Source organism: Struthio camelus, chromosome 2, assembly GCF_040807025.1.
Source record: "Struthio camelus isolate bStrCam1 chromosome 2, bStrCam1.hap1, whole genome shotgun sequence".
In the NCBI taxonomy this organism is placed as follows: Eukaryota; Metazoa; Chordata; class Aves; order Struthioniformes; family Struthionidae; genus Struthio; species Struthio camelus.
In genome coordinates, this window is record NC_090943.1 from 1,179,592 (window position 1) to 1,204,830 (window position 25,239).

At 54.4% G+C, this 25,239-nt stretch overlaps 2 protein-coding genes across 22 annotated transcripts in view; one reads left to right on the forward strand and one right to left on the reverse strand.

The window, feature by feature from the left end:
* MAP4 (microtubule associated protein 4) overlaps positions 1 to 5,982 on the forward strand; it is a 153,154-nt gene extending 147,172 nt beyond the window's left edge. For 17 of the 18 annotated variants that reach the window (XM_068933972.1, XM_068933971.1, XM_068933977.1 and 14 more), the window contains 3 exons: positions 397 to 509; positions 2,587 to 2,758; positions 2,903 to 5,982. In XM_068933972.1, coding sequence (XP_068790073.1) covers positions 397 to 509; positions 2,587 to 2,758; positions 2,903 to 2,910 — 293 coding nt within the window. In that variant the 3' untranslated portion in view covers positions 2,911 to 5,982. The remainder of the gene's footprint in view (positions 1 to 396; positions 510 to 2,586; positions 2,759 to 2,902) is intronic. The other variant, XM_068933963.1, reaches the window with a different exon arrangement.
* Positions 5,983 to 9,022: 3,040 nt separating this feature from the next.
* The window catches only part of DHX30 (DExH-box helicase 30), a 35,320-nt gene continuing 19,103 nt past the window's right edge, over positions 9,023 to 25,239 (reverse strand). For 2 of the 4 annotated variants that reach the window (XM_068933959.1, XM_068933956.1), the window contains 16 exons: positions 24,234 to 24,589; positions 23,285 to 23,408; positions 22,438 to 22,587; positions 21,428 to 21,580; positions 19,228 to 20,049; positions 17,391 to 17,469; positions 16,320 to 16,424; positions 15,035 to 15,210; positions 13,678 to 13,884; positions 13,211 to 13,292; positions 12,493 to 12,686; positions 12,251 to 12,410; positions 11,821 to 11,978; positions 11,266 to 11,369; positions 10,950 to 11,089; positions 9,023 to 10,153 (listed from right to left, as the gene is read on the reverse strand). In XM_068933959.1, coding sequence (XP_068790060.1) covers positions 9,918 to 10,153; positions 10,950 to 11,089; positions 11,266 to 11,369; positions 11,821 to 11,978; positions 12,251 to 12,410; positions 12,493 to 12,686; positions 13,211 to 13,292; positions 13,678 to 13,884; positions 15,035 to 15,210; positions 16,320 to 16,424; positions 17,391 to 17,469; positions 19,228 to 20,049; positions 21,428 to 21,580; positions 22,438 to 22,587; positions 23,285 to 23,408; positions 24,234 to 24,589 — 3,246 coding nt within the window. In that variant the 3' untranslated portion in view covers positions 9,023 to 9,917. Of the gene's footprint in view, positions 10,154 to 10,949; positions 11,090 to 11,265; positions 11,370 to 11,820; positions 11,979 to 12,250; positions 12,411 to 12,492; positions 12,687 to 13,210; positions 13,293 to 13,677; positions 13,885 to 15,034; positions 15,211 to 16,319; positions 16,425 to 17,390; positions 17,470 to 19,227; positions 20,050 to 21,427; positions 21,581 to 22,437; positions 22,588 to 23,284; positions 23,412 to 24,233; positions 24,590 to 25,239 lie in introns of all 4 variants that reach the window. The other 2 variants (XM_068933957.1, XM_068933955.1) reach the window with 1 other exon arrangement.

The following is a 25,239-nucleotide window of genomic DNA, read 5'->3' on the forward strand; positions in this document are numbered from 1 at the left end:
AGGTTGAACTAGCATTTCACACCCCTACTGCGGGAGACACATTTGGAAGCAGATCTAGTAAGGCAGTTGTGCCTTGTGTCTGTCATCCAGCTTGCCTGTCCTGACATGTGGTATTTCCTACCCGAGGGCACCTCCAGGGCTTTGCTGTGCACCCCTGCTTGCTTGCGGTGTGTCTTAGCCTCCACAGGTGGAGATCACCAGCTTTGATCTTGCTGGTTTTTAAGCTGAACCGTGGCTGGAGAGAAGCTGAGACACAACGTGTTGGCTGCATCCCTCCTCCAAAGTAAACAGGAATCTCAGTGCTGTCTTTGTGGGGTGGCAGGGAAGGGAAACAGATGTCAGGTGTGCCTGTTCCAGGTTCGGTAATAAGTTTGCTCCTATACAATCTTATTCTAGGGGGAGGAGATGTCAAAATTGAGAACCAGAAGCTGAACTTCAAGGAGAAGGCCCAAGCGAAAGTGGGTTCTCTGGACAATGTGGGACACTTGCCAGCAGGAGGAGCAGTGAAGGTGCGTGCAGCAAGCTCTGGTACATCAGGGCAGGGTTTGGGTTTGCTTCTTTTCCTTGTCCTGTTATTGATGTATTCCAGTTTCCTCTCAGCCTTTTACAGCCATCTATTCATTTCTGTGGCCTCTGTCATGAACCTCAGGAATAAGTATGAGTTGAAGAGAGCTATGAACCAGCTTGCTGGCGTGCCTGAATGGGCTCATACTGCCCGTTTGCGTCCTGCCTCTAAGGATCTGAGACTAGGGATCACTGTAAGCTATGAGCCCGGTAGAAGAACTGCGTATGGCCTGTTGGTGCCTCTTCTCCCCTTTTCTATCCTGGTAAAGCTGCTGAGACCAAGGTGCTCTGTGCTGGGAGATGCTGCGGACCTTGCAGCTGTCAGGAGCACTTTTCAGCCAGTAGTCATTCCTCGTGACTAACCTCTGCTGCAACCCGGCCGAGGCCCCTTTGTGCGGGGATGGGAAAGGGTGGTTGCTTTGCAGTCAGCGTGATTCAGCACTTCTCCCCGTTGAGAAGGTAACGCAGACTGCCCCCAGCCTCCCTTCGGTAAACTGCAGGTCTCGCTACGGCAATGAGACGTCTGTTCTTCAAGGGAGGGAAATTGCCCCTGCTCGACTAGCCTGATGATGAATGCGTGGGCTGAGCTATCACGCCACAGGCTGGTTAGAACGGTGACGGAGATTACGTTTAGACAGTTGCTAGCGCTGGGGCTTCTCTTTGCAGTACTGCTGTTTCTGGTCTGGCTGGTAGCGCTGGGAGCTGGGAAAACTGCCCTGTTCCAGCATCAGCACTGCAAAAACGTGACTTAGCCTTTGGTCCCAGGGGGACAGAGTGAGGAAAAGAAACCCCTTCTGAACACTTTGAGTTCCCGTGGTCGCAGGAGTGCTGCTGTGTTGTGGGAGGGCCTGGGGTTGGGCCGGGGTGGGCTCTTGTTAGGTGCTGTGTGAAACCGAGGGAAATAATCCCTGTGCTAAAGAGCAGATCATGCGGCAGAATTCCCAAGAATATTTAGTGTGTGTTTAATCATCCTGATGTGAACAAAGGCAAGAGGTCACTGCCAGCTATCTGCTGGGGACACATCCGGACTCTCCTATCTTGAATTCTTTAAAATTCTAAAATTCTAAAATTCAGCCCTGCAAATCCGAGCTCAGCGTGTGGAAGGCTAAAAGTAGCTGTAGAAGTGAGTGATGTTCTAGGAGGGATCGGGAACTTTCCGTGACTGTGCCGGGCTGTTCCGGGTTACTGGAGTGTTTAGTCACATCCAGTACATTTTGTTGGCTCTCAAGTCTAGTCTGGTTCCACAGAGGGCAAGCCACGTCCCTGTGGCGTCCCGCAGATCTTGGCCAGCGCTGCCGTTGGCGCAGGCTGGCGCTCCAGTGCACGCTGGAGGGTTGCAGGTAGGTCCTGTGCGAGAGGGCTGCTCTTGCTCGGCTGCCCTCCGTGGCTCGCTGGAGGTGTGGGCATCTTCCAAGTCCATGTAGTTTATGCAGAAGCACCTAGAGATCGGTGTCACCAGTTCATGGGCAGAACTCAGGCCCCAGAAGGGAGACCAGGTGCTTCACGCTGCTTGTTGAGGCCCCAGCAAGTAGGTATGGAGACAGCATCCACTGCTGGCTTGCGTTGCTACCTGGGCCGCGAGGAGAGGCCGGGAGGGGTCTTCTCTAAAGGTTGCGCTCCCAAACCTGGTGCCCGTGGTGCTGCAAGGGTGAGGTCCTCTGTACCAGCTTGCCTTCCTTTTTGGGGGTCTGCTGCGAATTCCTCGGTCGGGGTATTACCCGTGTGCCCAAGTCAAGGAGGCGGGAGCGTTTGACGCGGTAGCGTAACGCTTGAGGCTCGTTGACGCCCGTTGGTCTTGCTTTGTCTCGGCCATCTTCTCCCACCGCGGCGCTGCTTGCGTGCCGGGGAGGGACGCTGAGCTGGGTCCGCGGCGGAGGCTCGGGGCCGCCGCGAGTCCGCGGGCGCCGAAGCGGGAGGCCGCTGAGCGCAGCGGGTGTGCAGGGAGCCGGCGTCCCGGCCCGGGGGGGACGCTGGTCTCGCTGACCGTCGCTGTCGCCCCCCCACCCCGCTGTCTCCTTGCAGGCCGAGGGGAGCGAGGAGCCGGGGCAGCTGCCGCCGGCCCCGCCGAGCGGCGAGGAGCCCCAGGCCGGCGGCGCCCCGCGGGAGAACGGCGTGGGGCCGGCAGCGCCCGCCGCGGCGAGCGGGGGCGACCAAAGGGGAACGCAGAGCTTCGAGACTCAGATACAAGAGACGAGTAAGTGCCCGGGGCGGCGCGCGCGCCGCTGCCCTCTCCGAGCTGCGCCGCTTGCAGCCCCGGCTGGGGGGGGACCGGGGGGGGGGCGGTTTTTTGGCCTCTTTTTTTTTTTTTTAATTCAGAAAATTGCCTTTTATTTTCCAGGCATCTAATGATGACATTATGGTATCGTCTTCCGTCCCCGTCCCCCCCCCTTGCCCCCTCCCCGTCCCTCCTGCCCTTGTGTCGCTGCAGATTGAACCTGCCCAGCTGTCGTTCCGCGCCGGGGCCGAGGCTCGGACGGACCGCGGAGCGGACACGGTCGTCTCCAAACCCCCCCCCGCACCTTCCCGGCAGCGCTTCCCCCCCCCACCGCTCCCCCCGGCGTAGCACCTCCGCCAGCGAGCGCCCGGCCTCGGCCTCCTCCTCCTCCTCCTCCTCCTCCTCGCCGCCGCCGCCAGCGCCTCGCGCTCCCGCCGCCGGCGCAGCTTGCCTCTCGCCTCCCGGCCGCCGGCTCCGCGCGCCGCCGGCCGGCCCGGCTCCCTGCCCTGCGGGCCGGCGTCCCCGCGCTCCTGGGGCAGGCGAGCGCGCGGGCGGCCGGCCGGGCCGGGCAGGAGGGATAAGCTGTGACCCGGGCGGCCCTGCTTGCTGCTTTGTGTTCGTCGTTTGGTTTTTCCTCTTCTTTTTCTCCCCCCCCACCGCCGCCGCCGCCGCCGCCTTGTTGCTGCTTCAGTTCCCGCTGCCGCTACGCGACGACGACATGCACCGCACGCGCGCGTTAGGCTCTTTTAGCTGTTGGCTTCAAACCTTGTAGCCTTTGCGAGAGGAGGCGCCGATGCCGTGCGGCGCTCCCACCCGCGCGGCCCCGGCCGCCGCGCTGACACCCAGCCGTTGTAACTCTCGCGTTTGGTGGCGTTTTGGTTGCGTGGTTTTGTGTTTTTTTTTTTGTTGTTGTTTTTTTCTTTCCCTCCTCGTTGTTGTTTGTTGTGTGTTTTTTTTTTTTTTTTAATATTTTAAAACGATGGAGCGTTTTCACGGGACGAAGCCACGTGCGGAAGGAAGGGCGCGGGAAGGTGCCGAAGGAGAGCTCGCGGTAGCGCTGCGGCGAGGCGCAGCCGGGCGAAGGCGCTTTGTTCGGTGCCCGGAGGGGAGGCAGGAGGCGGCCGGGGCCCGGGCGCCTCGCTTGAGGTTCGGGCGCCTCGTTTTCAGGTTGCGAATGACACTAAAGAAATGTAAATAAAAAAGGAAAAGGAAAGAGGAAAAAAGCGAAGCGTTCTTGGCTCGTCGGACTAATTTAAAGCGAAAAGGCGAATGAGAGGACGGGGGCGGAGCGGAGGTGCGCGGGAGGACGGGGAGGCCTGCAGCTCCTCGTGCGCGTGGGAACGTTTCTTTGGGAAGCCGCCAGTGACACGATAACCCGGGATCTGTATCTACACACCAGGATTCTTATTGCACTTGTATTTTTTTTTTTTATATATATTAAAGTTTGCATGATTTCTAATAAAATGGCATTAAAACGTACTAGTTTGCATCAAAGTCGTCTGCTAGTTTCCTAAGTGCTTTTTTTCCCTCCGAATACGAATAAGCAGCGCAGCTTTGCACCCGCAAGGGGCGGTGGTACGTACAGCCCGGAGACCTGCCCCGCTGCCTCCCTCCTCCTCCTCCCCGGCCGGCGGCTCCCGGGAGCGGGGAGGAAGGGGGTTCGGCGGGCGCGGAGCCGCCCCGCTCCCGCACGCGCCCCGCTTGCGCCGCGGCCCCTTCGCCCCGCTCCCCGCTGCCGCTTCTTGCCAAATTCCAGGCACCGGCTCCAGCTGCTTGGTTGTGGTCGCGGGGCTGATGTTTTTGGTTTTGTTGGGATTTCCCCCCCCCCCGTTTCTCCCAGCGCTTGAGTCGAGGGGGAGTTTGGATGAGAGCGAATTGGCGGGCAGGTTCGCGGCCGGCGGCGGCGGCGGGGGGCTCGGGGGCGCCGGCCGGCTCCCCTGCTCCTCTCCCTCGCCCGCGGGGAAGGTGGAAGCTGAGCTGTCGCCTTCTCCCGGCGTTTGGCCCCCGGCCGCGGCGGGAGAAGGGGGCCGTGGCGCCGCGGGCTTCGGCCGGGGCCGCTGGAGGGAGGCGAGCGGCCGCGTTGCACTTTATCTTCTGCGATTGCAAAAGAAAGAAAAATGGGGGGGGGAAAGGAAAAGCAAGCGAATCGCCACGGCTCCTTGGCAGAGGGACGGTGCCGCCGCCGCGCTGCAGCCCGGCCCCGGCCGCGCTGCCACGCTCGTTGTCCCTAACGCTCGCTGTGCCTGCGCTTAGCTGACGGCGACTAAATCCGGGTACCGCGTTGGGTGCGGTGGTTGCTTTGGTTCCCCCCGTCCCCCCCTCGGATAACCTCGGTTTTAGTAAGGAAGGCTTTTATTTTTCGGGCTAAGGAAGCAGCTGTACGTATCGCGGGCGGTGGGGCAGAGGTTGATGCGCGGCCAGAGCCACTTTGGTTTCCTGGCGGGGGACAGAGCGGGCGGCAGCGGCGGTGGCAGCGGGCTGGGGGGGGCGGCAGGAGGCCGCGAAAGGGCCGGAAACCCCCAACCCGCCGGCTGCGCGGGGCGGCGGGGGGCTCCGGCTCGGCCGTCCCTGCCGGCCGCCTTGGGGAGGCCGAGCGGCCTCAGCGGGGGCGGGAGGCAGCCGCTCGCCTGGCCGAGCTGCTGCCCCCGGCCCCGAGGAGCCCCCCCCCCCCCCGCCTCGCCGAGCGGCGGCGCTTACGGCTGCTTTGGGGGCTTTTTTGGTTTTTTTTCTCTCCTACTGTAAAACAAAGGACGTTGGGGGCGGTTAGCGCGCGGCCGGGTGTCCCGCCGCGAACTGAATGTAGCGTCCTGCGCCGCCGTCCCCCGCGTGCGTCGGTCGGGCAGGATTTCTAGGGTTTTTTTTGGCGGCGGCCGGAGGGGGGACGAGGAAGGTGCCGGGTGGCCGCGGGCCTCGCGGAGGGTGCCGCGGGCTGGGAGTCGCCCTCTCTGCCTCAGTTTCCCCCGGGCGGCGAGGCGCGACCGGGCTGTAAAGCGTTTGCGCGCCGGGCCGTGGTGTTGCGTGTCCTAGGCGCGAGCGGGCAGAGGTCCCGCGCGGGGGGCGGCCGGGTTGGTGGCCGCCGTCCTGGTCCGCCCGCCTCGGGGTGGGGGGGGGCTCTAGGACTGTCTCCTCTAGCAGAAGTTCCTCATTTGATGTTGTGATTCTTCCTATTGTAAAGGGTTGAAATAATAAAGCTTCTAGCTGTTCCTCCGCCGCCTGCCTGTGCCTTTGTGGGGACTTGGGACGGTTGAGCTGCTTGGGGGTTTGGGAGGGGGTTTCTGGCCCGTGCTGGCGCCTGCAGTCCCCCCCCCAGCTGATGCCAGGTGACTGGCTGAAGAAGGGATTAAAGCAACCTTGGCACCAGTGCAGAGCCAAAATGCCCATTTTACTGATGCAGCTCCCTGCCCTGACAGCCCCGACCCCCCCCCCCCCCCCCCCGGTGGTTGGCAGGGGCCTCTGGAGATCATCTAGTCGTTTCTCCCCCCCCCCCCCCCCCCAGCCCCAGCCCCAGCAGGGTCCTCTAGAGCACGTTGCCCAGGACCGCGTCCAGGCGGGTTTTGAAGATCTCCAGCGAAGGAGACTCCACTACCTCTCTGGGCAACCTGGGCCAGGGCTCGGTCACCCTCACAGTCAAGAAGTTTTTCCTCAGGTTTAGGTGGAACTTCCTGTGCTTCAGTTTGTGCCCGTTGCCTCTTGTCCCGTTGCTGGGCACCACAAAGAAGAGACTGCCCCCCCCCCCCATAACGTGTACATATTGCTGTGTCCCTGCCCCCCCCCCCCCCCCCCAAAAAAAAAAAACAACCACACACTTCTTGGTTCCAGGCTGAACAGGCCCAGCTCTCGCAGTCTTTCTTCAGAGGAGAGGTGCTCCAGTCCCCTCATCATCTTTGTAGCCCTCTGCTGCACTCTCCCCAGTAGCGCCATGTCTCTCTTGTACTGGGGAGCCCAGAACTAGAACCAGCACTCCAGATGTGGCCTCAGCAGGGCCACTGGGGGGGGGGTGGGGAGAGGGAAGGAGAGAGGGAGAGGAGACCTTCCTCGACCTGCTGGCAACATGGCACCACTGCATAGTGCACTTTTGGGGGGGGGGGGTGTTTATTCCTCCCCAGGGGCAGGACCCTGCCCTTGCCTTGGTTGAACTTCAGGAGGTTCCTCTCTGGCCATCTCTCCATCCTGTCCAGGTCCCTCTGAATGGCAGCACAGCCCTCTGGGGCATCAGCCACTCCTCCCAGTGTTGTATCGCCGACAAACTTGCTGAGGGTGCACTCTGTCCCTTCCTCCAGGTCATTGATGAATAAACTGAACAAGACTGGTCCCAGTACTGTCCCCTTGGGGGCCACCACTACACACAGGCCTCCAACTAGACTCTGCACTGCTGACCACAACCCTCTGAGCTCGGCCATCCAGCCAGTTCTCAATCCACCTCGCTGTCTGTTCATCTAGCCCATACTTTATCGACTTGCCTGTGAGGGTATGATGGGGGACAGTGTGGAAAAGCCTTGCTGAAGCCCAGGTAGTCCACCCCCACTGCTCTCCCCTCCTCTACCCAGCCAGGTGTCTCCCATCAGAGAAGGCTATCAGGTTGGGTAAGCATGGTTTGCCTTTGGTGAATCCACGCTGACTACTCCTGATCACCTTCTTGTCCTCCAGATGCTTAGAGATGGTCTGCAGGATGAGCTGTTCCATAGCTTTCCAGGGCTGGAGGGGAGGCTGACAGGCCTGTAGTTTCCCAGCTCCTCCTTCTGGCCCTTTTGGAAGACTGGGGTGCTCCTGGCCACCTCTGCTGTAAGCACAGCCGCCCACAGGAGGGGAAACAGCCTTTCTCTGCCCCCCCTCCCCACCAGCCCCCTTCAGCCCCTGGCCCACCACCCCACGCCCTGCACACCCCACGGCTTTGCCTGGTGCCTGCTGCCGCCGCCCTTCGCCAGGGCCTGAGCCTGCCAGGACCTGCTCAGGCGAAAGCAGCAGCTTGCGCCCACCTCGGACCCTCCCCAGAGGCGCACGGCAGCTGCTCCCGTCCCCGCAAGCAGGGGCAGCCCCGGCATCGCGGCGCGCTTCTCCCCCCGCTCCGGGGCAGCAGGGCCAGGAGGGCGCGCTGGGGCCGGGCCAGGCTGCCAGGAGCAGCAATCCCGCACCAGGCTCCAGCCTTTGCTCAGCTCCAAAACTCAATAAACAAACGAAAGGAAAAGAATGAAGAGGACAGAGGCGGTTACTACTCTATCCCTTTTTATTGTCTTTAATCTAGGTTGTAAAAAGATCCAGTATCACATAACAGCCACTGAAGTATCCCAATATCACACTAGTTCTGAACCATTTAGACAATAGCTTAGTCTTTTTTTTTTGTTTTTTTTTTTGTTTTTTTTTTAACCTGCTGGAAGGGAAAAAAACCATACTGCCCATTATACAGGCCAAAAGAAACAAACACTGGTCAAATAATAGTGACAACCTCAAGCAAGTGAAATGAAGATGAAAAGGTTCGCGTGACCACAGGCTGCAGGACTCCGCCGGCCCCGCGCTGGCTCTTCCGCCCCGGCCCCCCGAACCGCCTCCGGGCCCGCGCTCGCGCCAGCGCCGCCAGCCCCGAGCCCCCTGCCCTTGTGCTTCCAGCTCCCGGCCGCCGCCAGAGCTGCCGCCCGGCCCCGCTCCAGTACGTCGCTCCAGGCGGCGGAGGCCACAGCTCCCTTAAAGCCCATGACATGTAAATTAAATCCTAGTAGAGATCAACTGGGAGAGTGAACCAAAAGGTGGCCCCTGAGGAAGGCCGCGGCCGCCCCGAGCACAGGGCGGATGCTGCAGGGCAGGAACCCGCTCTACCACCGCTCGCCGGGCCGAAGAGCCCTGGGCCTCGCGCCCGAGCACAGCGGAGAGCTGCAGTCAACCTCGCCTTGATTTCATATACAAAGAGCATAAGAAATGGTGAATAAAAGCAAACGAGCCCCAGTCCTGCGACTGCCTTTTGCTCAGCTGCTGGGAAAACCAGCAGCACCTCCCGTGAGTGCCCAGCTCCCTCCAGCACTAGGTGCAGCCCGGCACCGCTTCCACCCCCAAAAGGGCACAACCGCCCCCCGTGCCCGCAAGCCGAGTGTGAAGTACTCGTTCCTCCACAGCACTGCCCAGCCCGAGGTCTCACATGCTTTACAAACATTAATGAAGCCTCACAACAGCCCTGTGAGGTAGGTCACTGTCTTCATTTGACAGGGGATCCAAGGCCAAGCTGGGATTCAACTCCAGATCTCGCATTTAATGCTGTGCCTGTCCCAATCCTCCTTCTACAGAAATATGGTCCCTGTTCACAGAAAACAAAGGATTTTGTGCCTATGCTCCTGGCCTCCTGCAGGAGAAAGCGCTCACAGGCTGACTGGCATCTACAATCACGTCCTGTGTTGCACAAGTTACAGGGATCCGGCCTCCTTGACGTAGGGAGAACAAGAAATAAAATTAAAAAAAAAAAAAAAAAACCAACGCAAGAGGACAAAAGTACAGGCAGATTAGGAACGACAAGTCACATCTCACACTCATAACGCCACGACTGCGCTCGCGCTGCGGGGGTGGCAGGGCCCTGTGGCGAGCTCAGAGATCCCGCGTGGAACGTCGTGTCCGGCGCCTTCAGGGCTCGCTCCCCTCCGACGGTCTCACGGTGCCCGGTGCAGGGAGAGTTGTTAAGACGACAAAAATCACCACCCTGCACCGGAGCTTGCTGGATCCACGCTCTGCCTGGCCCCGGCCCCTGGAGCAGGCACAGCCACAAGCCGAGACTTCCATCCTCCTCTTGAGCGGAGAGTAGCTCTCCTGCCAGAGCTGCTCCGGCCCAGCCCTGTGGGGAGGGGGCAGAGGACGGCAAGCAGCAGCTGTGTCCTTGCTTTCCAGTTCAGGGACTGACACTGTTAGAGCAGAGGAAGTGGGTGTCCACAAAGCTCACGGCAGGGTAAATCGGCACTTCCAGTCCGTTCGAGGTGGTGCGACGCTGGTTCTTCCTACGCGGTGACCATGCACGGAGCCGACAGCAGGAGATTCAGACAACATTAATCTTCTAGGATGGAGAGAGATGACTTCACAAGGGATAAATAGAACTTTATTTAAATAAACATTTGTGAACATCTTTATACAAATTACAAGTCCCCACACAATCCTCCAGCTCTGCCTAAGCACCAAAGCTGCCAGGAGGGCCTTTGAGCAGATCCACCAGGATGTCAAGCAGCTGGCTGTGCTGGTGGTGCAGGTCCCCAGGGATGGCTGCCATCTCATAGCACAGGCACGTCTCCACCATCTTGGAGAGTGACACGCGGAAATCACGCAGCAGGCGGATGGTGTAGGAGTCTCCCTCCAGCACCAGGAGATCACTGTCTGTCAGGGAGACTGTTGCTCGCCAGCCATCATCTTAGTGGGAAGAAGAGAGCAGATGAGAAGCAGGAAGAGTGGCGACCTGTTCCAGCCTGCGCTGCGCACTCAACCCTCTCTAGCAGCACTACAAGGAGCGGTGCAGGTCCGCCTCACAGTCATTTTAGCTCAGAGTCTGGGGGCTCACCCAGATCAGAGAGGTCCCTTCCAAGGTCAGCTAAGCAGCAGGCACTGCTCTGGCACATCGCAGTGGGAGGACTCTGTTGGGGTCCTCCCACTGTTTCCCACAGGGGACAACTCTGATTGCACAGCCTATCTGAGCTCTAGGGCTAGAGCCCAACTGCACCTTTGCCAAAACCCAAGGGCTAAAGCAGTATGTCCCTGGGGAGAAGGACTTGCTCCTCCACACACACCAGTTTCCTCCCCTGTCACACAGCTGAAGACGAGCCCAGTTCCTCATTCCCCAAGTAGGAGTCTCCAGGCACAAGTCTGCTTGCTCAGCCTGTCTTTGGCTTGGTTGCCTTGTCTCATTTGGAGATCTAAGGCCAAGAACAGCTCACAAATCATTCCTTCTGTGGCCCCACTACAGCAACACCCAGTTTAAAGCAAGAGGCTTGGAAAGCAGTTAGGTCAAGGAGCAAGAGGCAAAACTGTCTGAACCGATCAGAGGTGGTCAACATGCAGCCCCTTGGACTGATGTGCTTCTGTAGGAACAGTGCACCCAGGGCATCAGCAGCTCCTCAGCGACAGGAGGGCACTGGAGGAGAGAAGCCCACAGCAGCGCAGGGGAGATGCGAGCAGACATGTTAGCCCTGCAGCTGCTGTGAACACTCACCTCGGACATGGATATCTGTGTCAGTCATGAGCAGTACAGCCAGCGGGTGGACCTGGGAGGAGTCCCGTACAAACACCCCACCGTTGGACTTCACCGCCATGAAGTACGTTAGCCAGCGACTGTACAGCTTGGATGCCTCCCTGCACAGGGGAACAGGTTCGTCAACCACAGGCAGAGACGTGTCATACTTGGGTACCGGCGTAACTGTCGGAGGCAGCACCAGGGTCCCCAGAACAGCCTGCAGGTGCTGTGGAGCTGAGTGAGCAGTGCTGGTCCACCACCCTCCCACGTTCCTAGCCGCACACAAATCACTCACCTGTTGATTGTAGACTTGTGGAGCAGAACGGTGCCAGCCTTTGTCCGATACGCGTAGCTGTTGGGTTTGAACTTCCCCTGACGGGTCACCTTGCCTTGTCTCACCTGAAACAAGGAGGACATCTCAGCAAATACCCACACATCTAGTAGGCACTGCCCACAAGCAGCCAGCCAAGCTTTCCCTGCAGTTGTTTCCTGGCCACGTATCGGGGGGAGGAAGAGTCCCCCCGCTTCCAGCGGCACCACCGTGTTAGTGGCATATGTATGCGGGGAGCGACCGGACCTGGCAAACGCCATGCAAGGGGCAGCAAACAGGAGGAGAGACGCTGCCTCAATAGCCCCCAGCTCAAGTGACTTGAACCCAAGCACAGATGCATGCAGGCAGGGACAACACAGGAGCAGCAGGCAGAAGCACAAGCAGGCAGTCTGCCTACAGCACACGCTCCCCAGAGGAGCACGAGACTCGTCACAGGCACCTTTTCACCACACACTTCCTCGCACTAACTGCGGTGGCCAGCAAGCCCAAGACAGTGACTGCAGAGCACGGAGCCGGTACCTGGATGAGGTTGGGATAGAGCCCAGCCATAAGGACTCCTTTGACCAGTTCTTCCTCTTCACTGTACTGGTTACACACAGACGAGGGCATGGTACAGTCAGATGGGGATGACACCAGGAAGGCTTCATAGAGGTTCTCAGAGAACTGCTTGACAAGGCCTGTGGGGAGGAGACAGTCCCGGGGAGTGAGACTTGCGCTTTCCTTTACTCTACTGAAAATTTAAGTGGCCTTGGCAGGGCAGCACCAGCTCTGGCCTCAGAGGCCTTAGGATAAGTGACCTTTCCTGCCTGGGGCTGCCCTGGCAGCCAGAGCTACCTCCACACTCCTGAGCGCCAGAGCGCCAAGTCTATCCCACTACTGTACTGCACTTTTCTCAGGTGCTTCAGCCTTTTCAGGGGACAGAAAGGAGAAGCAGGCCTATGAGACTCACCATTGATGAAGCGAAGGCTGGGGCCATAGAGATAATAGTCCTGCAGGTAGTTATCTCTGGCGCGACTGTCTCTGCGCCTGAGCACCTCCTCCCAGCCTGCCACAGCTCTGACAAACGCCAGGTGATCACTCCCGCTCTCCCGGCTTAGAACAGCCTTGGCCTGGGGGACAGAGACATGCGTCAGACAAGTGGAAGTCCCTCCCCTACCCGCTTCCTACCTTCCTCCAGGAAGGGCTCCTCACCTTGTCCACCTCTGCACGGTTTTGCAGGCTGCTGCTGAAGGGGTCCCGAGTGAGGCAGGAAACGATGACAAGCAGAGGGTGGAGGCAGCGATAGATGGACGCCAAGACGATGGCCTTTGCCAGCCGAGGGTCTGTGGAGATCTGGGCAAGGCGTTTGCCTAGAGTGGTGAGGGCTTCTCGCTGGTCCAGCACTCCTGCAATAGAGCCACCCGCACGGGCACATCCATCAGCTCTGAGCAGGGACCAGAAGGGTGGCCGGTAGCTTCAGGCAGCTGCCAGGAGAACCTTCCTAATGGGCTTGGAAGGTCTGGCATCAGTGCCAGAAGAGGCATGCAGCACAGGTGGCTGCAATAAGCACCCAGAACCATGCAGGGCTAGCTGACCTGAGGCCTCTCTGAAAAGGCTGCAACAGCCAGAGGACAATCACCAAGACCCCAGCTATGAACTCCAAGTCACAGCTTTCCTGCCCTGCTTATCTTTAAAAGGCAAAGTGGAGAGTTTTTCCCCACTCCTTGAGCACAGCAGCATAGCAAATAAAAAGGCACCACAACGTGGGCGGTTAGGGATGGCAGCTGATAGGGACTTTCCAATCTGGGGGCTGGGAAACAGCCCTGCCCAGTCTGTCCCACAGGATCCTGTGCCAACTCTCGCTTCCCACATTGAAGCAGCAAATACGTTCTCCTCATGCCCACCCCCCCTGGGTACAGCATTAGCTCACCAATCTCCTGCAGCAAGATCACTGCTTCATCCACAGCTTTAATGTCAGGGCTGTCCAGAGCCTTAGAGAGAAATTCAACTGCCTGCAACACACAGTGAAAAAGTGAGACATATTTCCTAAACAGGAGTGTGGGAGAGCCCTCAGGAGCCCACTACCCTGCCCCGGGGCTACAGACTGCAACACTGTTCCTCCCCTTTATTTGCCTACAGGTATATGAGCTTGGTCCTCTCCATTCTTGCACAGAGTCTTTCAGACACAGTCCATGATCTTGGTGATCTGTACGCTTCCTGGGCTTAACTTCCCAAGACAACATTGTGATTTAGGAAAGCAAGAACTAGAGTCATTAGCATCTTGGATTTTTCCTAATCAAATCTGTGGTCAGATCACATCTGTGGAACTGGCACCAGGCAGGCCGCATCCTGCTGGTTTCAGTCCACCGCAGTCTTGTAGGCAGGTACAGTGCTTACTGTTTTCTCTGGCATGTGGATCTTGGCCTGAACCACCAGATTCTCCAGTGGGGTGCGAAGGATCTCTGGAACCTGGTAAGTTGGCATCTTGTCCAGGCGGCTGCGAGGGAAGAGGTGGTAGGCAAATCCCGACTGACAGCGGCCAGCACGCCCTCGCCGCTGTACGACATTTGACTTGGACACCCACACTGTTTCCAGGCAGGACACCTAGGAAAAGGAGTGTTAGACAGGAATGCTCTCACAGCTGTCTAGCCTGCTCAAACTGGAGCTCCACATCCAGAGCTCCAGGGACCCTGGAAACCTCTTGTGACCAGTGATCCATCCCACTAAAGGATTAGGGAAATCGTTCCCCTTCTCCTGAATCCTGCAACACCAGTCTCTAGCAAACAGCAGTACGAAAACCTAAGCCACTCGGTGCAGGAGTGAGACCCTGATGCCATCTGCTGGACACCTGCCTTGTCTCCACATCTCAGCGCTCACCAGGGCCCTGACACACACAACGAAAACGTGGTCCTGACCTCCCCCACGCTAATACTGCCTCCTGCCTTGTGCTACCTCAGACACTGACGCGTCTGCTGTGAACTGCATTGTGAAATGAATTGGGTTGAACCTGGGCAAATATAAAAGGGTAATTTTAAAACTAGACCTGTTCCAAAGCATGAATCACCACCTGGCCCTGTGAAAAGATGTTCTAGAGGGGATGAAAAAGGGCAGCAGTAAATAGCCAGGATCTCTTCCTCCAAGAGCAACCGTGGCACAGCTGTCTGAGCTGGCATGAAAGCACATTCACAAGAGAGCCCTCCTGGGGCCCAATAGCACCAGGAACGTGGCCTGAGAGCAGCGCTCTCAGCTGAGGAACACCCCACTTAAAGCCCTGATCTCTGACTGAAAAAACTAAGACATTGGGGCCAAGATGGTTTCAAATAACAGCAGTACCTAGTAAGGCAGAGCTATCCTGTGAGACTCAACACGCTTTGGCTAGAAAGAGGCTTACGAGGAGACTCGTAGAAAAAGGCAGAAAGCAAATGAAAAAGCTGCAAAAGTTAGACAGCACAGAGACAGGTGGGAAGGGAGCAGGATTTGCCTTAAGTTTCTTTGAAGACATCAGACTTTTGGCTGTGCTGCAAAAGCTGATGAGGAACCTGGCAGGGAAACGGCTAAACACAAACACTTCCCAAATGATCAGTCATGAACTCAGCCCACCAACAAAGACAAGGTCCCAGCACCTCAGGGACCACACAGGAAGTGGCTCCAAATACACCGTCCCATTAATGACTTGTCAAACGTTGCTCTGGAAACAACCATCAGCTCCAGCATGTCCTAAATGCACTCAGCACAGGCAAGAAGGCATCAGTACCTTGGTCTTTAGGTCATAGCGTTCCTCCTTATGCGTGCCACTGTCCACCACGTGGACAATGTCGTTGATGGTGATGGAGGTCTCAGCGATGTTGGTGGCCAGGACAATCTTTCTGACACCAGGCGGAGGCCGCTGGAAAATGTTTTGCTGGTCCATCATGGGGATGTTGGAGTGCACTAGCAGATAAGGACAAAGTCAATGCTGCCCTGCTGAGCTCCTTCACAGCAACAGTCCAGGAGAGAGATACTCAGCCCCCCTGTACCATCCCTCCCACCTTCAGAAACGGAGGGCGGGGTAGAGGCACCACTTGTTTGCTAGTGGCTTCCTGACTCCTGCCTGCCAGACCCCAGGGAAAGCTTCCACACATCACACAGAAAGGCCTCCATCCACTCACTTTGACCTATGGCTCAACACCAGCAGGAGCTCTGACTACCCTCCTGCCCCACAGAGGCTGATGGCATCACTAGAATATCCCCGGGCTCCAAGCAGAAGTCCCCCTCCCTCCCACAGTCCAGTTCTGGAGATCCTCCTTCTCAAAAGGCCTGGGGGGTGGGGGAATGGGGTACCCTCACTGTCATTTGGTCTCTCTTGGTCAAAAACGGGTACTAACAAGGGCCTAACTCTTTTACACCCCATATTTTCTGTATTACAGATCAGTGATGCAGGAGAAATTCCTGGTGGTAATGGTGATGTCCCTACAGGTCAGCAGGGGAGCACAAGAACAAACATACAGTTTTCGGGAGCGAGCACCAGCATTTACTTGCAACTGAGCTGTTCAAAGCTATGCTCCTGGCTAGCCCTATTTGACACAGGATAGGGAAGTCTGCTAATACAAACATTAATAAAAAAAAACTCACAAGCCTTGGAGAGTAATACTGGCCTTCTGTTTTAAGTTTCCCCTTGGGATACAAAGAGTTAAATTCGCTAATCACAGCTGAGCTATGAAGTACATCTCCATCCCATGACTATACACCTCCTTCACGTGAAACAGGTCTTTTCTATTTAGGCTCAGCACACAGCCGCAGCAACGCAGAATTTAGCGGTTTCCTCCTTGCCTAATTCTGAATTGCTGAAGGCAGACAGGAAGCCAGTCTTTCTGATCGCACACAAGTTTGGATGGCCTCTGCTAGGAGGAGCTGTGTTTTACATGCACAGTTATACAATAAGCATATACTTCAGAGCATACAAACTTGCTCTGCAACCGAGCGCAACAGCTGAAGGAGTCCAAGTCCTTTGACCATTCTCCTGAGCCCTGTGCAGAAAAGGGCTGGCACTGCCATCTCACCTGGTAAGACAAGGTAACGGCTGTTCTGAGATCCAAGCATCTCTAGCAGGCGCTGCTGCACCCCTTTGATTTCCTGCCAACCAGGAAGAAAGCAGAGGATCCCGCCTACAACAGAGCAAGAGCAAAAAAGACAAGTGACCCAGAAATCCAGGCACTCTTCCCCAGCCAGAGACACCGAAACTGCTTCTGTTGCACCAAAGGAAAACTTCAGGGCACCTATTATTTCCTCAAGTTCACAGTCACCTTTAGGCTAAGAGATCCAAAGGATGGACTAGCAGGCTCCAAGTCTCTGGTACCCCCTGACAACTGACCACAACAGAAAACTGCATCATTCTTATTGTGATCAGATGGCCAGATACAGCCATTACGGGAACTCAGACCCAAGGAAATGCTTGGATAGACTTCACACCTGCTGTACTGTATCCACTTCTGCAAGCTGGTTAGGACGAGAGTTTTGTGCCAGAAAGAAACGAGGCTTCCTGTACTTGGAGAGTGAATACCTGGTATTGGCTTTGAAACATTCAAAACCTTTATGAGTCTTGGATACAACAATCCATCCTTCATCACAAAAACAACATCTCCCAGAGAAAGATGTTTAGAGGGTATAGTGCTCCAAGAGAGAAAAATAACCAAAGGTTCTGCCTGTTGTGCAGGACAAGGCTGCAGGGTGCTGGTGCACAGACAACTCTTGCACTTTACCCCCAAAACAGCTGTAAATCATAGACACTAAGACTTTCTGAGACTTACCAGCCCAGGAACCTGCATGCAATCAGATGTTCCCAGACATCTTTCCAAAAATCCGGGAAAAAAACCAAATTTGCACAGCTGTTTTTAGCACTCTTCACCGCAGTCTCCAGCTGAGGCACAAGGACCCAAAAAATGTTGTCTTAGTCAAAGACTGAGAGCTAGGTCCTGCCACACTGCTCAAGACCATTCGGCTCAACAGGAACTCAAGGTGGCCTTGCAGAAGCCAGCTGAACTTCGTGTCTTCTCTACAAAGGGTCTGGGTTCTGCAGGTATTCCTTTTTTCCTCAGCAAAAGGAAAGGAGGAGGGGGCAATGCAGCACCTACCTGGTTCTCCATGGGCGTCAATCTGGAGTACAAGGTCAGTGATCAGATCAAGGTCAAGGACACATTCATCATCCGATTGCTAGATAACACAGGAGGACACATGCAGATAAATGAGAGGCAATCTAGCAGACGGCAGAAAAAGACAGAGCTTCCCAAAGCGTCTTCTGGAGAGAGCAAATGCCTACACTTGGACTGCCTGCCCATTGCTAAGAGCCAGGAACCTCAGGAGCCTGGTTTTGGCTCCATCTGTAACCTGCTCTGGTCACAACTGCTGCCAGTTTCCTTTGCTGTGCAATGAGAATACGGTCCCTTTCCTGTTCTCCAGACTTGAAAGCTAGCTGAGATTCGTGCACCTCTACTGAATAGCATCTAACAAGTAACAAGAAATTAAAATGAAACTTTTGGGGACAAAATCATGCTACATGCACCCAGGACTTCAAATCCACTGGGCAAAGAGCAGCAGTTTTTGTATCTCTCAGTCAGAACATGTGCATCAGGCCAGCTTAAAAAGAGGGGAAAAAAAAAACCTGCCACAGGATAAACAGGAAGATTGCCCTGAAGGCAACAGGACACCTGCAGTGCAGCGAGTTTGCAGACAATACAAAACTGGGAGGAGCGACTGAAACACCAGATGGGTGTGCTGCCATTCAGAGGGACCTTGACAGGCTGGAGAAACGTGCCAACAGGAATCTCATGAAATACAGCAAAGGGAAGTGCAACGTCCTGCATCTGGGGAGGAATAACCCTCTGTACCAGCAATACTCCCATGAGGCAAAGACCACCAGTGGTGTTCTGGGCTGCATAGGGAGAACACTGCCAGCAGGTCGAGGGAGCTGATCCTTCTTCTCCGTTCAGCGCTGGGGAGGCCACATCTGGAGTGCTGGGTCCAGTTCTGGGCTCTCCAGTATAAGGGAGACGTGGAGCTCCTAGAGCGAGTCCAGCACAGGACTACTAAGATGATTAACGGATGGGAGCATCTGTCATAGGAGGAAAGGTTGAGAGAGCTGGCACTGTTCAGCCTGGAGAAGAGAAAGCTCAGGGGGGATCTTATCAATACGTATATATATCTGACGGGAGGGTATAAAGAAGACTGAGCCAAACTCCTCAGTGGTGCTCAGTGACAGGACAAGAGGCAAAGGACAAAAATTAAAGATACAGGAAGTTCTGTTTAAACATAAGAAAAAACCTTGTCCTGTGAGAGTGGTCAAACATCGGAACAGGTTGCCCAGACAGGATGTGGAGTTTCCATCTTTGGAGATATTTAAAACCCAACTGGACACAGCCCTGAGCAACCAGCTCTAGCTGCCCCTGCTTTGAGTGGGGGGGGGGGTAGGGGGGGTGAGACTGGACAATTTCTAGAGGTCCTTGCCAGGTTCTCGCCAACCTCAACCGTTCTGTGACCTGCAACTGGAGGAAGATTACCCACAGCAAAGAGTACAAGTTTGGGAGGGCATTTTCCAGAGGAATAGTTTGGGGCAGTAAGGCTAGTTGCAAAAAACTAGACACGAACAAGAGGCGTGCAAGTCTATACATGTGCATATAGACACGCACAGTGAGCCATTAGTTTACTCAAACATAAACTTCACATTAAAGAGGGGCGAAAGTAACTTAGACCCAAATCTGAAGTCATCTCTATCCATAATTTCGTTAAAATACATGGGATTCTACTAAGCCGATGTCAGCTCATCAGGGTTTGACTTGGAATTAAACCTAAGCAAACACAGTCCAAGAACTACAGGAAAGAGAGACCAATTCTAGTCCCAAACTCTCCCCTGATGATATGCCAGGAGTCAGGGCCTCAACCAAAGGGGAACAGCTTAAACATCATGCTGCATACCTTGATCTCATAGTGCCGGTGTCGGTGCCGGCCCAGCTTGGCCAAGATCTCCTCCAGGTAGTACTCCTTCACTGGATACATGAAGCCCGGCACCTTGACCACAGGGCAATCCCCAAAGTAGTGCGAGAAGCGCTGGTTGTCTCCTGTGGCGCTCATCAAAACCAGGCGCAGGTCAGGGTTGAGCTTCTGGATGCCTTTCAGCAGGATGAGCAGGAAATCCGTGTTGACGTCTCGCTCGTGGACCTCATCGACTACAACGTGGCTGACACCCTCCAGGCTGGGATTCCCCTGCAGCTTCCGCAGCAGGATGCCCACTGTGCAGAAGAGCAGAGCACCTCCCCTGGCGGGCGGCTTGCTCTCCAGTCGCACCTGGTAGCCCACATTCTTCCTCATGTTGGGACCCAATTCTTGTGCCACGCGCTGGGCAACCGAGATGGCGCTGATCCTCCTCGGCTGGGTGATCACTACGTTGCAACGGGCACCACGGCCCTCCAGGATGTAGTGCTCCAGCAGGAGCTGAGGAATCCGTGTGGTTTTCCCACAGCCTGTGTCTCCTGCTATTACCACTACAGGATTCTGCTCAATGGCTGATAGGATGGTGTCCTTGTGAGGATCCACTGGCAGCGGGTGGCTCTCCTGCCACGAGGCTCCTCTCCTCTTCCAGAGGGCCAGGAGATTCTGACTAAGGCGCACTTCCTCGGCTTCCAACATGGGTATATACGTCTTCCCCGTGATCGCATCGCTTATCGCACCAGTCTCCTTGCTCAGGTTCATCATGTCATCAGCAATCCGGGGCCTGGATTCCCTAATGTCCACTGGATACTGGGAGAGATGGAGAAAGTTTGCAGGGACAGAAAGTTTAGGTAACAGTCCTCAGAAGGACAGAAAGAAACAAGTGCCTGAAATGGACTCAGCCAAACCGGCTTTGCAGTGACCACAAAGCTTTGTCGAAGTCACCTTCAGATTTTGGGCAATTTACCCTCTTAATTTTCACTTGAAATGACCTTAATTCAGGACCTAATTTGGGCAGCTCACTGCCTTTTCCTCACCGTGTCCCCTAAAGTTTGCAGTCTATTCCAACAGAGATTTCAGAGCCCGTGCCTGAACTGACAGGCACCAAACAATAACTTGAGCTCTCCAGGTCAGTTGCTACTCCACAGGCAAGTGATGCAACAGCCTCTCAAATACAACTTTTGAAAACTATCTAATAACATCACCACCCTTCTCTCTCTCTCTAGAGGTCAAGACATGCCACTTGCACAAAAGGTAAGTGTTCAGCTAAGCCAGAAATATTCCATCTTGGCCCAAGAAAAAGAATCCCGTATCCCACAGGAACTAAAAAGAGCAACAGCAGGTCAGGAATTGATTAAACACAAATCAAAGCGTTAGTCCAGACGTTCACAGGATTGAAAGTTTAGCTACAAACCAGTTCTTTCAGAATCAGTCTTATTCAAAGTCACAAAACCAAGCCTTCCACACACACTGTGCAAGAGATCATTATTTCATCATTCATGTTCATTATTTTCCCTGATTTCACTGTAGTAAGCCACACGCATTCGTACCTTAGCTACGCTCAACCTCATCTCACCTTAGCTCTAACTCTTGCTTTGACAGTGAATGCTCCTAAGGAACCCTATCTCGGTGCTGCTTCCCATGCGTGTCTGCTCATTCACCACTGGATTCCTCCACACCAGGAAGAGGGATCTCCTGGGTGAAAGCACTGCCAAGCGCCTGGGGACTGTAAGGAGAGCTGCACCCAGAACTAATGTACTGCGAGAGACACTCCCACAGGAAACCTGCAAATACTGGCACCTGGTCATTGTAAAGCAGTAAGGTGAAACTAGATTTTTATGAAACCAGCTCCTTCTGTAAGAGGCAGCAGTCATCAACCTATAAAGCAGGCTGCAGGCAAATCAAAACTGCACTCCTCGATACCCCTGAGGGCCAAGCAACACAGATAAACGTCACAGACACATACACTGAGGGCCCGCTGCCCAGAAGGGGTCTCCCTTCCCCAAGGGTCAGCAGAGACTGATCAGTTCTGTGGCAAACCACAGCGGCTCTCTCCAATAATTTTGGAAGCCAACCACCGAGCCACGAATTCCTTCACCATTCTGACACCAAGCTCTCAACCCACGTGCAATTTCTTAAGTTCGATGTGATCAATCAAAGGTGGTTCAGACACCTGAGCAAGCCTTACATGATTCAGATAGTTCTCAATCTTGCGGAGGGTGGCTTCAGGGACTTTGATGTGGCAGGGTTTCCGCTGGTTCTCACCAAGCTCTCGGAGGGAGGTCATGTTGTACATAGCATGGCTGAGTGGGTTGTTGTTCTTGTCCACTAAGCCAAGGCTCTGCAAAGAAAAGAGGCAAACGAGTATCGGACATCAGACTGCTGCAGATGAAGTGCTGGTATATGGAAAACACAGGCCTAGAAAAGGACCGGAAGTCCAGCACTTCCGGAGCCGGACAACACACAAGTCACGCTTTCCCATAGCACAGTTCAGATGGGCTAACCCCTTACCCTCTATCACAAATCACTTTTGGTTTTTGCCACAGCAAAAAAAAAACCAAAAAACAAAAAACCAAGAAATGCTCTCATCTCAACTCCGGTGAAACGGACACACTGGAGCCAACTGCTATCTGCCCACAGCACACTGCTCACGGAAGATCTCAAACAGCCCCACCAAAGAAACAATACCCACAACTATATCTGACAGAACCCTCTTGCCAGGGCTGTTAACGCTCTTGCTTTCATTCTGCCACGTTGCGACAATTCAGTAATAAGCCCTACGCTGTTTTCTTGGGCTTCCCCTCTGCTGGCCACAGTCTGCAGCAGAGCTAATGCAGCAACGCGACTGGATTAGCCCACCTACAAGAACAGGAAGACCGCCTGTCTTACTAGGCAGCAGTGAGGTGGCAAAGAGAACAAACTAATACTTCCACGGTGATCCCTAAGCACACTTTGTTGAGGACACAAAACAAGCACAGCACACACTGAGGGGTCAGCACGGCTTACACACCAGAGGGGTGCAGCAACAGTTTGGACCAGACCCTGAGGTTGAGAAATACAGGTCTGTTGAGCATGCTTGCCAAAGATCAGACAGATTCAAGCATTAGCCCATTAGGACTCCAACATGGGAAGTCAACTGTGAGCAGCATCTATCCACAGACAGATAGGACACGGGATGTAGGAGCCACGCACACTCACCTTAAGCTTCTGACAAGCCAGTGCCGCTGCCTTGTTTTCTGCCTCCACCTTGCGACGGCCCTTGGCAGCAAAAGTCATTGGACAGGGCCAGCGAAGCGTGAGCTTGCAGATCTTGGTCTTGGTGCCGACTGTACGGAACTGCATGTATTCCTAAAAGGCACAAAAACAACATTAGGTTTGAGGAGGGGAGTCTGCTTACTCAGGCAGATATTTTCAGATATGCCCAATATTTCTAAGTGGAGTTTAAATTGGAACACTCTGCACTAGAACAGGTTTACTGCACTAAACACCACCCCACCCCTCCCAGCTCACAAGGCACAGGCTAAGCAGAAGGGAGAGGACACAGGCTGCTGTGCGGAGAACGTCACTGAGAACGTACGGGGTGGAGCACAGTTAATGTTTGTTAAGCAGATGAGGTCTGGAAAGGAGGTGGGTGACACATACCAAGGAAGAGAATCACCGGATACTGGCAAGAACTGAGTTCTGGAAAGATTCTGTCAGCAGAGAAATTACACGTTTGTCTGAGCAACACCAAATTGTGTTTCTAGTTTGTTGCAGACATTAGGGAAAATGCAAACCTAATCACCTTAGAAAATATAGGCCTTCATTCACACAACAGTTCCTCTACTGCTCTGCCCCAGGTAACAACATTTCTGGTGTTCCAGACTGCCTCATTTCCCATGGAGGAGTCTTTTTACTGCTCGTCAGCCTATTTTTTTTCTTGGTCTAGTTTTAACCTCCCTCCTCTCCCTGACTCTCAGCTGCCCTAAAGAGCAACCAAAGAGATCCCCCTTGGAGTCTCTGATCCCTGCAGGCCCCTAGTGGAGCCAGTCAAACAGCACCTTACCTTGACTGTAGAAGAAGAGGTCGCAATCTGAATCACTTGGGCCAGAAGGTTTTTGGGAAGCGGGAACTGAGTCAGAGCGCGGATGGCAGTGTTGTCATCTGTCATTTCAATGGAACTCCCTCCCCTGCTAAACGGAAAATAAGAACAGTTTATATACAAATACTCATTCTGCCCATCTTCGTGCTCAGACCCATCTCCCTTCAGGTCAGCTGCCAGGGTCCAAAACTGAGCAGCTAAAGGCACAGATTACTTAGGTCAACTGAAAAGTCAAGCTTTATCTTGCTACTAAAAATCTGTCAGTCACAGAATAACCGCCCAGCCCAGTAAAGCCACCTACTAAAAAATGATCACACGTTTACACTAGCACTACAAATCAAAAAGCATCAACAGTTTTTACTGATTTTTCACAAGTCAAAGTCATCCCTAAACACAAAAAGCATCCCTAAATATAGAATAGTAACAACCAGGTCCTTACTAATCTTACGCTTGCCTACTTTAAAAAAAAAAAAATTAACATTTGCGCTCATAAAAAATAAAGTTAAGCAAGCCACTACAGTAATGGAAAGGAGTAGACTTAATTCAGCCTCTGAAATTGATTTAAAAGGAACTAATAAATGCATGTGTGTGCCTTCTGGAGATGGAAATCTCTTTAGGCCCAGACGAATAAGGAAGGCAACAGACAAGAATGCAGCAGTCTCTCCAAAGAGCAAGACTCCAGAGATGAAGCCTCTGCACTCCCTTGCGATGATAACCTGGTACAAGAGCAGGCTGCCCCACTACCGCTCACATAGGGACTGGCACAGTAGCCAGTATTTGCCCCATCTACAGGGCACGCCAGCTGCATGGGAAGCTGCGGTTCAACCCTGAGGAACTGCAGGGATGCATCACCCACAAAGATGAATCCATCTTCGTTACTGCCCTGCATTAGCAGCTATCAAGCCAGACTTACCTCGCATCTCTGCCTGGGGTTCGAGCATCCTGATGTGCCATAGGTAGATAATCAGAAACATCAATTGCTTCTTCTTCCAGCTCCCCTTCCTCTAGTTCGCCTTCCTCTAGCTCCCCTTCTTCCAGCTCTTCTCTCCTCATTGCTTTAGGCATCCTGCCTTGCTCCATGGGCTGGATGGAATCATCCGGCTCCATCCGTCGCCAGCAGGTTGACAAGTCCGCGAGAGAAGGTCCGGACTTGGAGCGCCACTTGCCCTCGGAGCACCACCTCTCATCAGGACAGCCAAGCTGGTCAGCCAGAAGCCGGTACTTTGCAGCATCAAACAGCTCATTTCTGGGCCCCAGCAAACCCCAGCCCTAAGTTAGGGAAACACAGTATTAGCTGCAGGAGAGAGAGAGAACTGGGCATCTCCGCAGGAAACAAACCTGGTAAACAAGAGAAAGGCAGAAACATTTTTTTCATATCCCACAGGCTAGGAGAGAAAGAAAAGAAATCTGGTTATTAACTTCACTTCTCAGCACAGTTGTTTGGTTCTACGTCGCTTGTTACAAAGGAAGGGCCTGGATCTCCTGGTATTTTACAAAGTAGTGTTTTGAAGTTCTGAAACCTACCTCAGAGCAGGAGATGCCTCTTTTTAGAAAGGGTAAGTCTGAACAAGTATAACCTGGGATAACCTGAGATCCAAACTCAGTGAATGTTTCCTCTCTTTTCTTAAGGGCAGTTGTTTACCTAAGTAGCAGCAAGAACTCCCTAACCTAATAGTTCTTGAAACAGAAGAGTTCCTAACCACTGCCTGTCTACCACCTACACTGAGGACTGAACAACTACATATAGCTTTAGACATACCTAGAATACAGCACCACACCATGTCTTACCAACCACTGCAAATAACCAAAACTTACATCTTGAAGCTTCTCAACAGCCCCATATTTGATAAGGCTGTACTATTTTGTTCTGCAAGAATGCTTAAGGCAGCAGGAATTCACTTTGCTAGCCACTATACTCA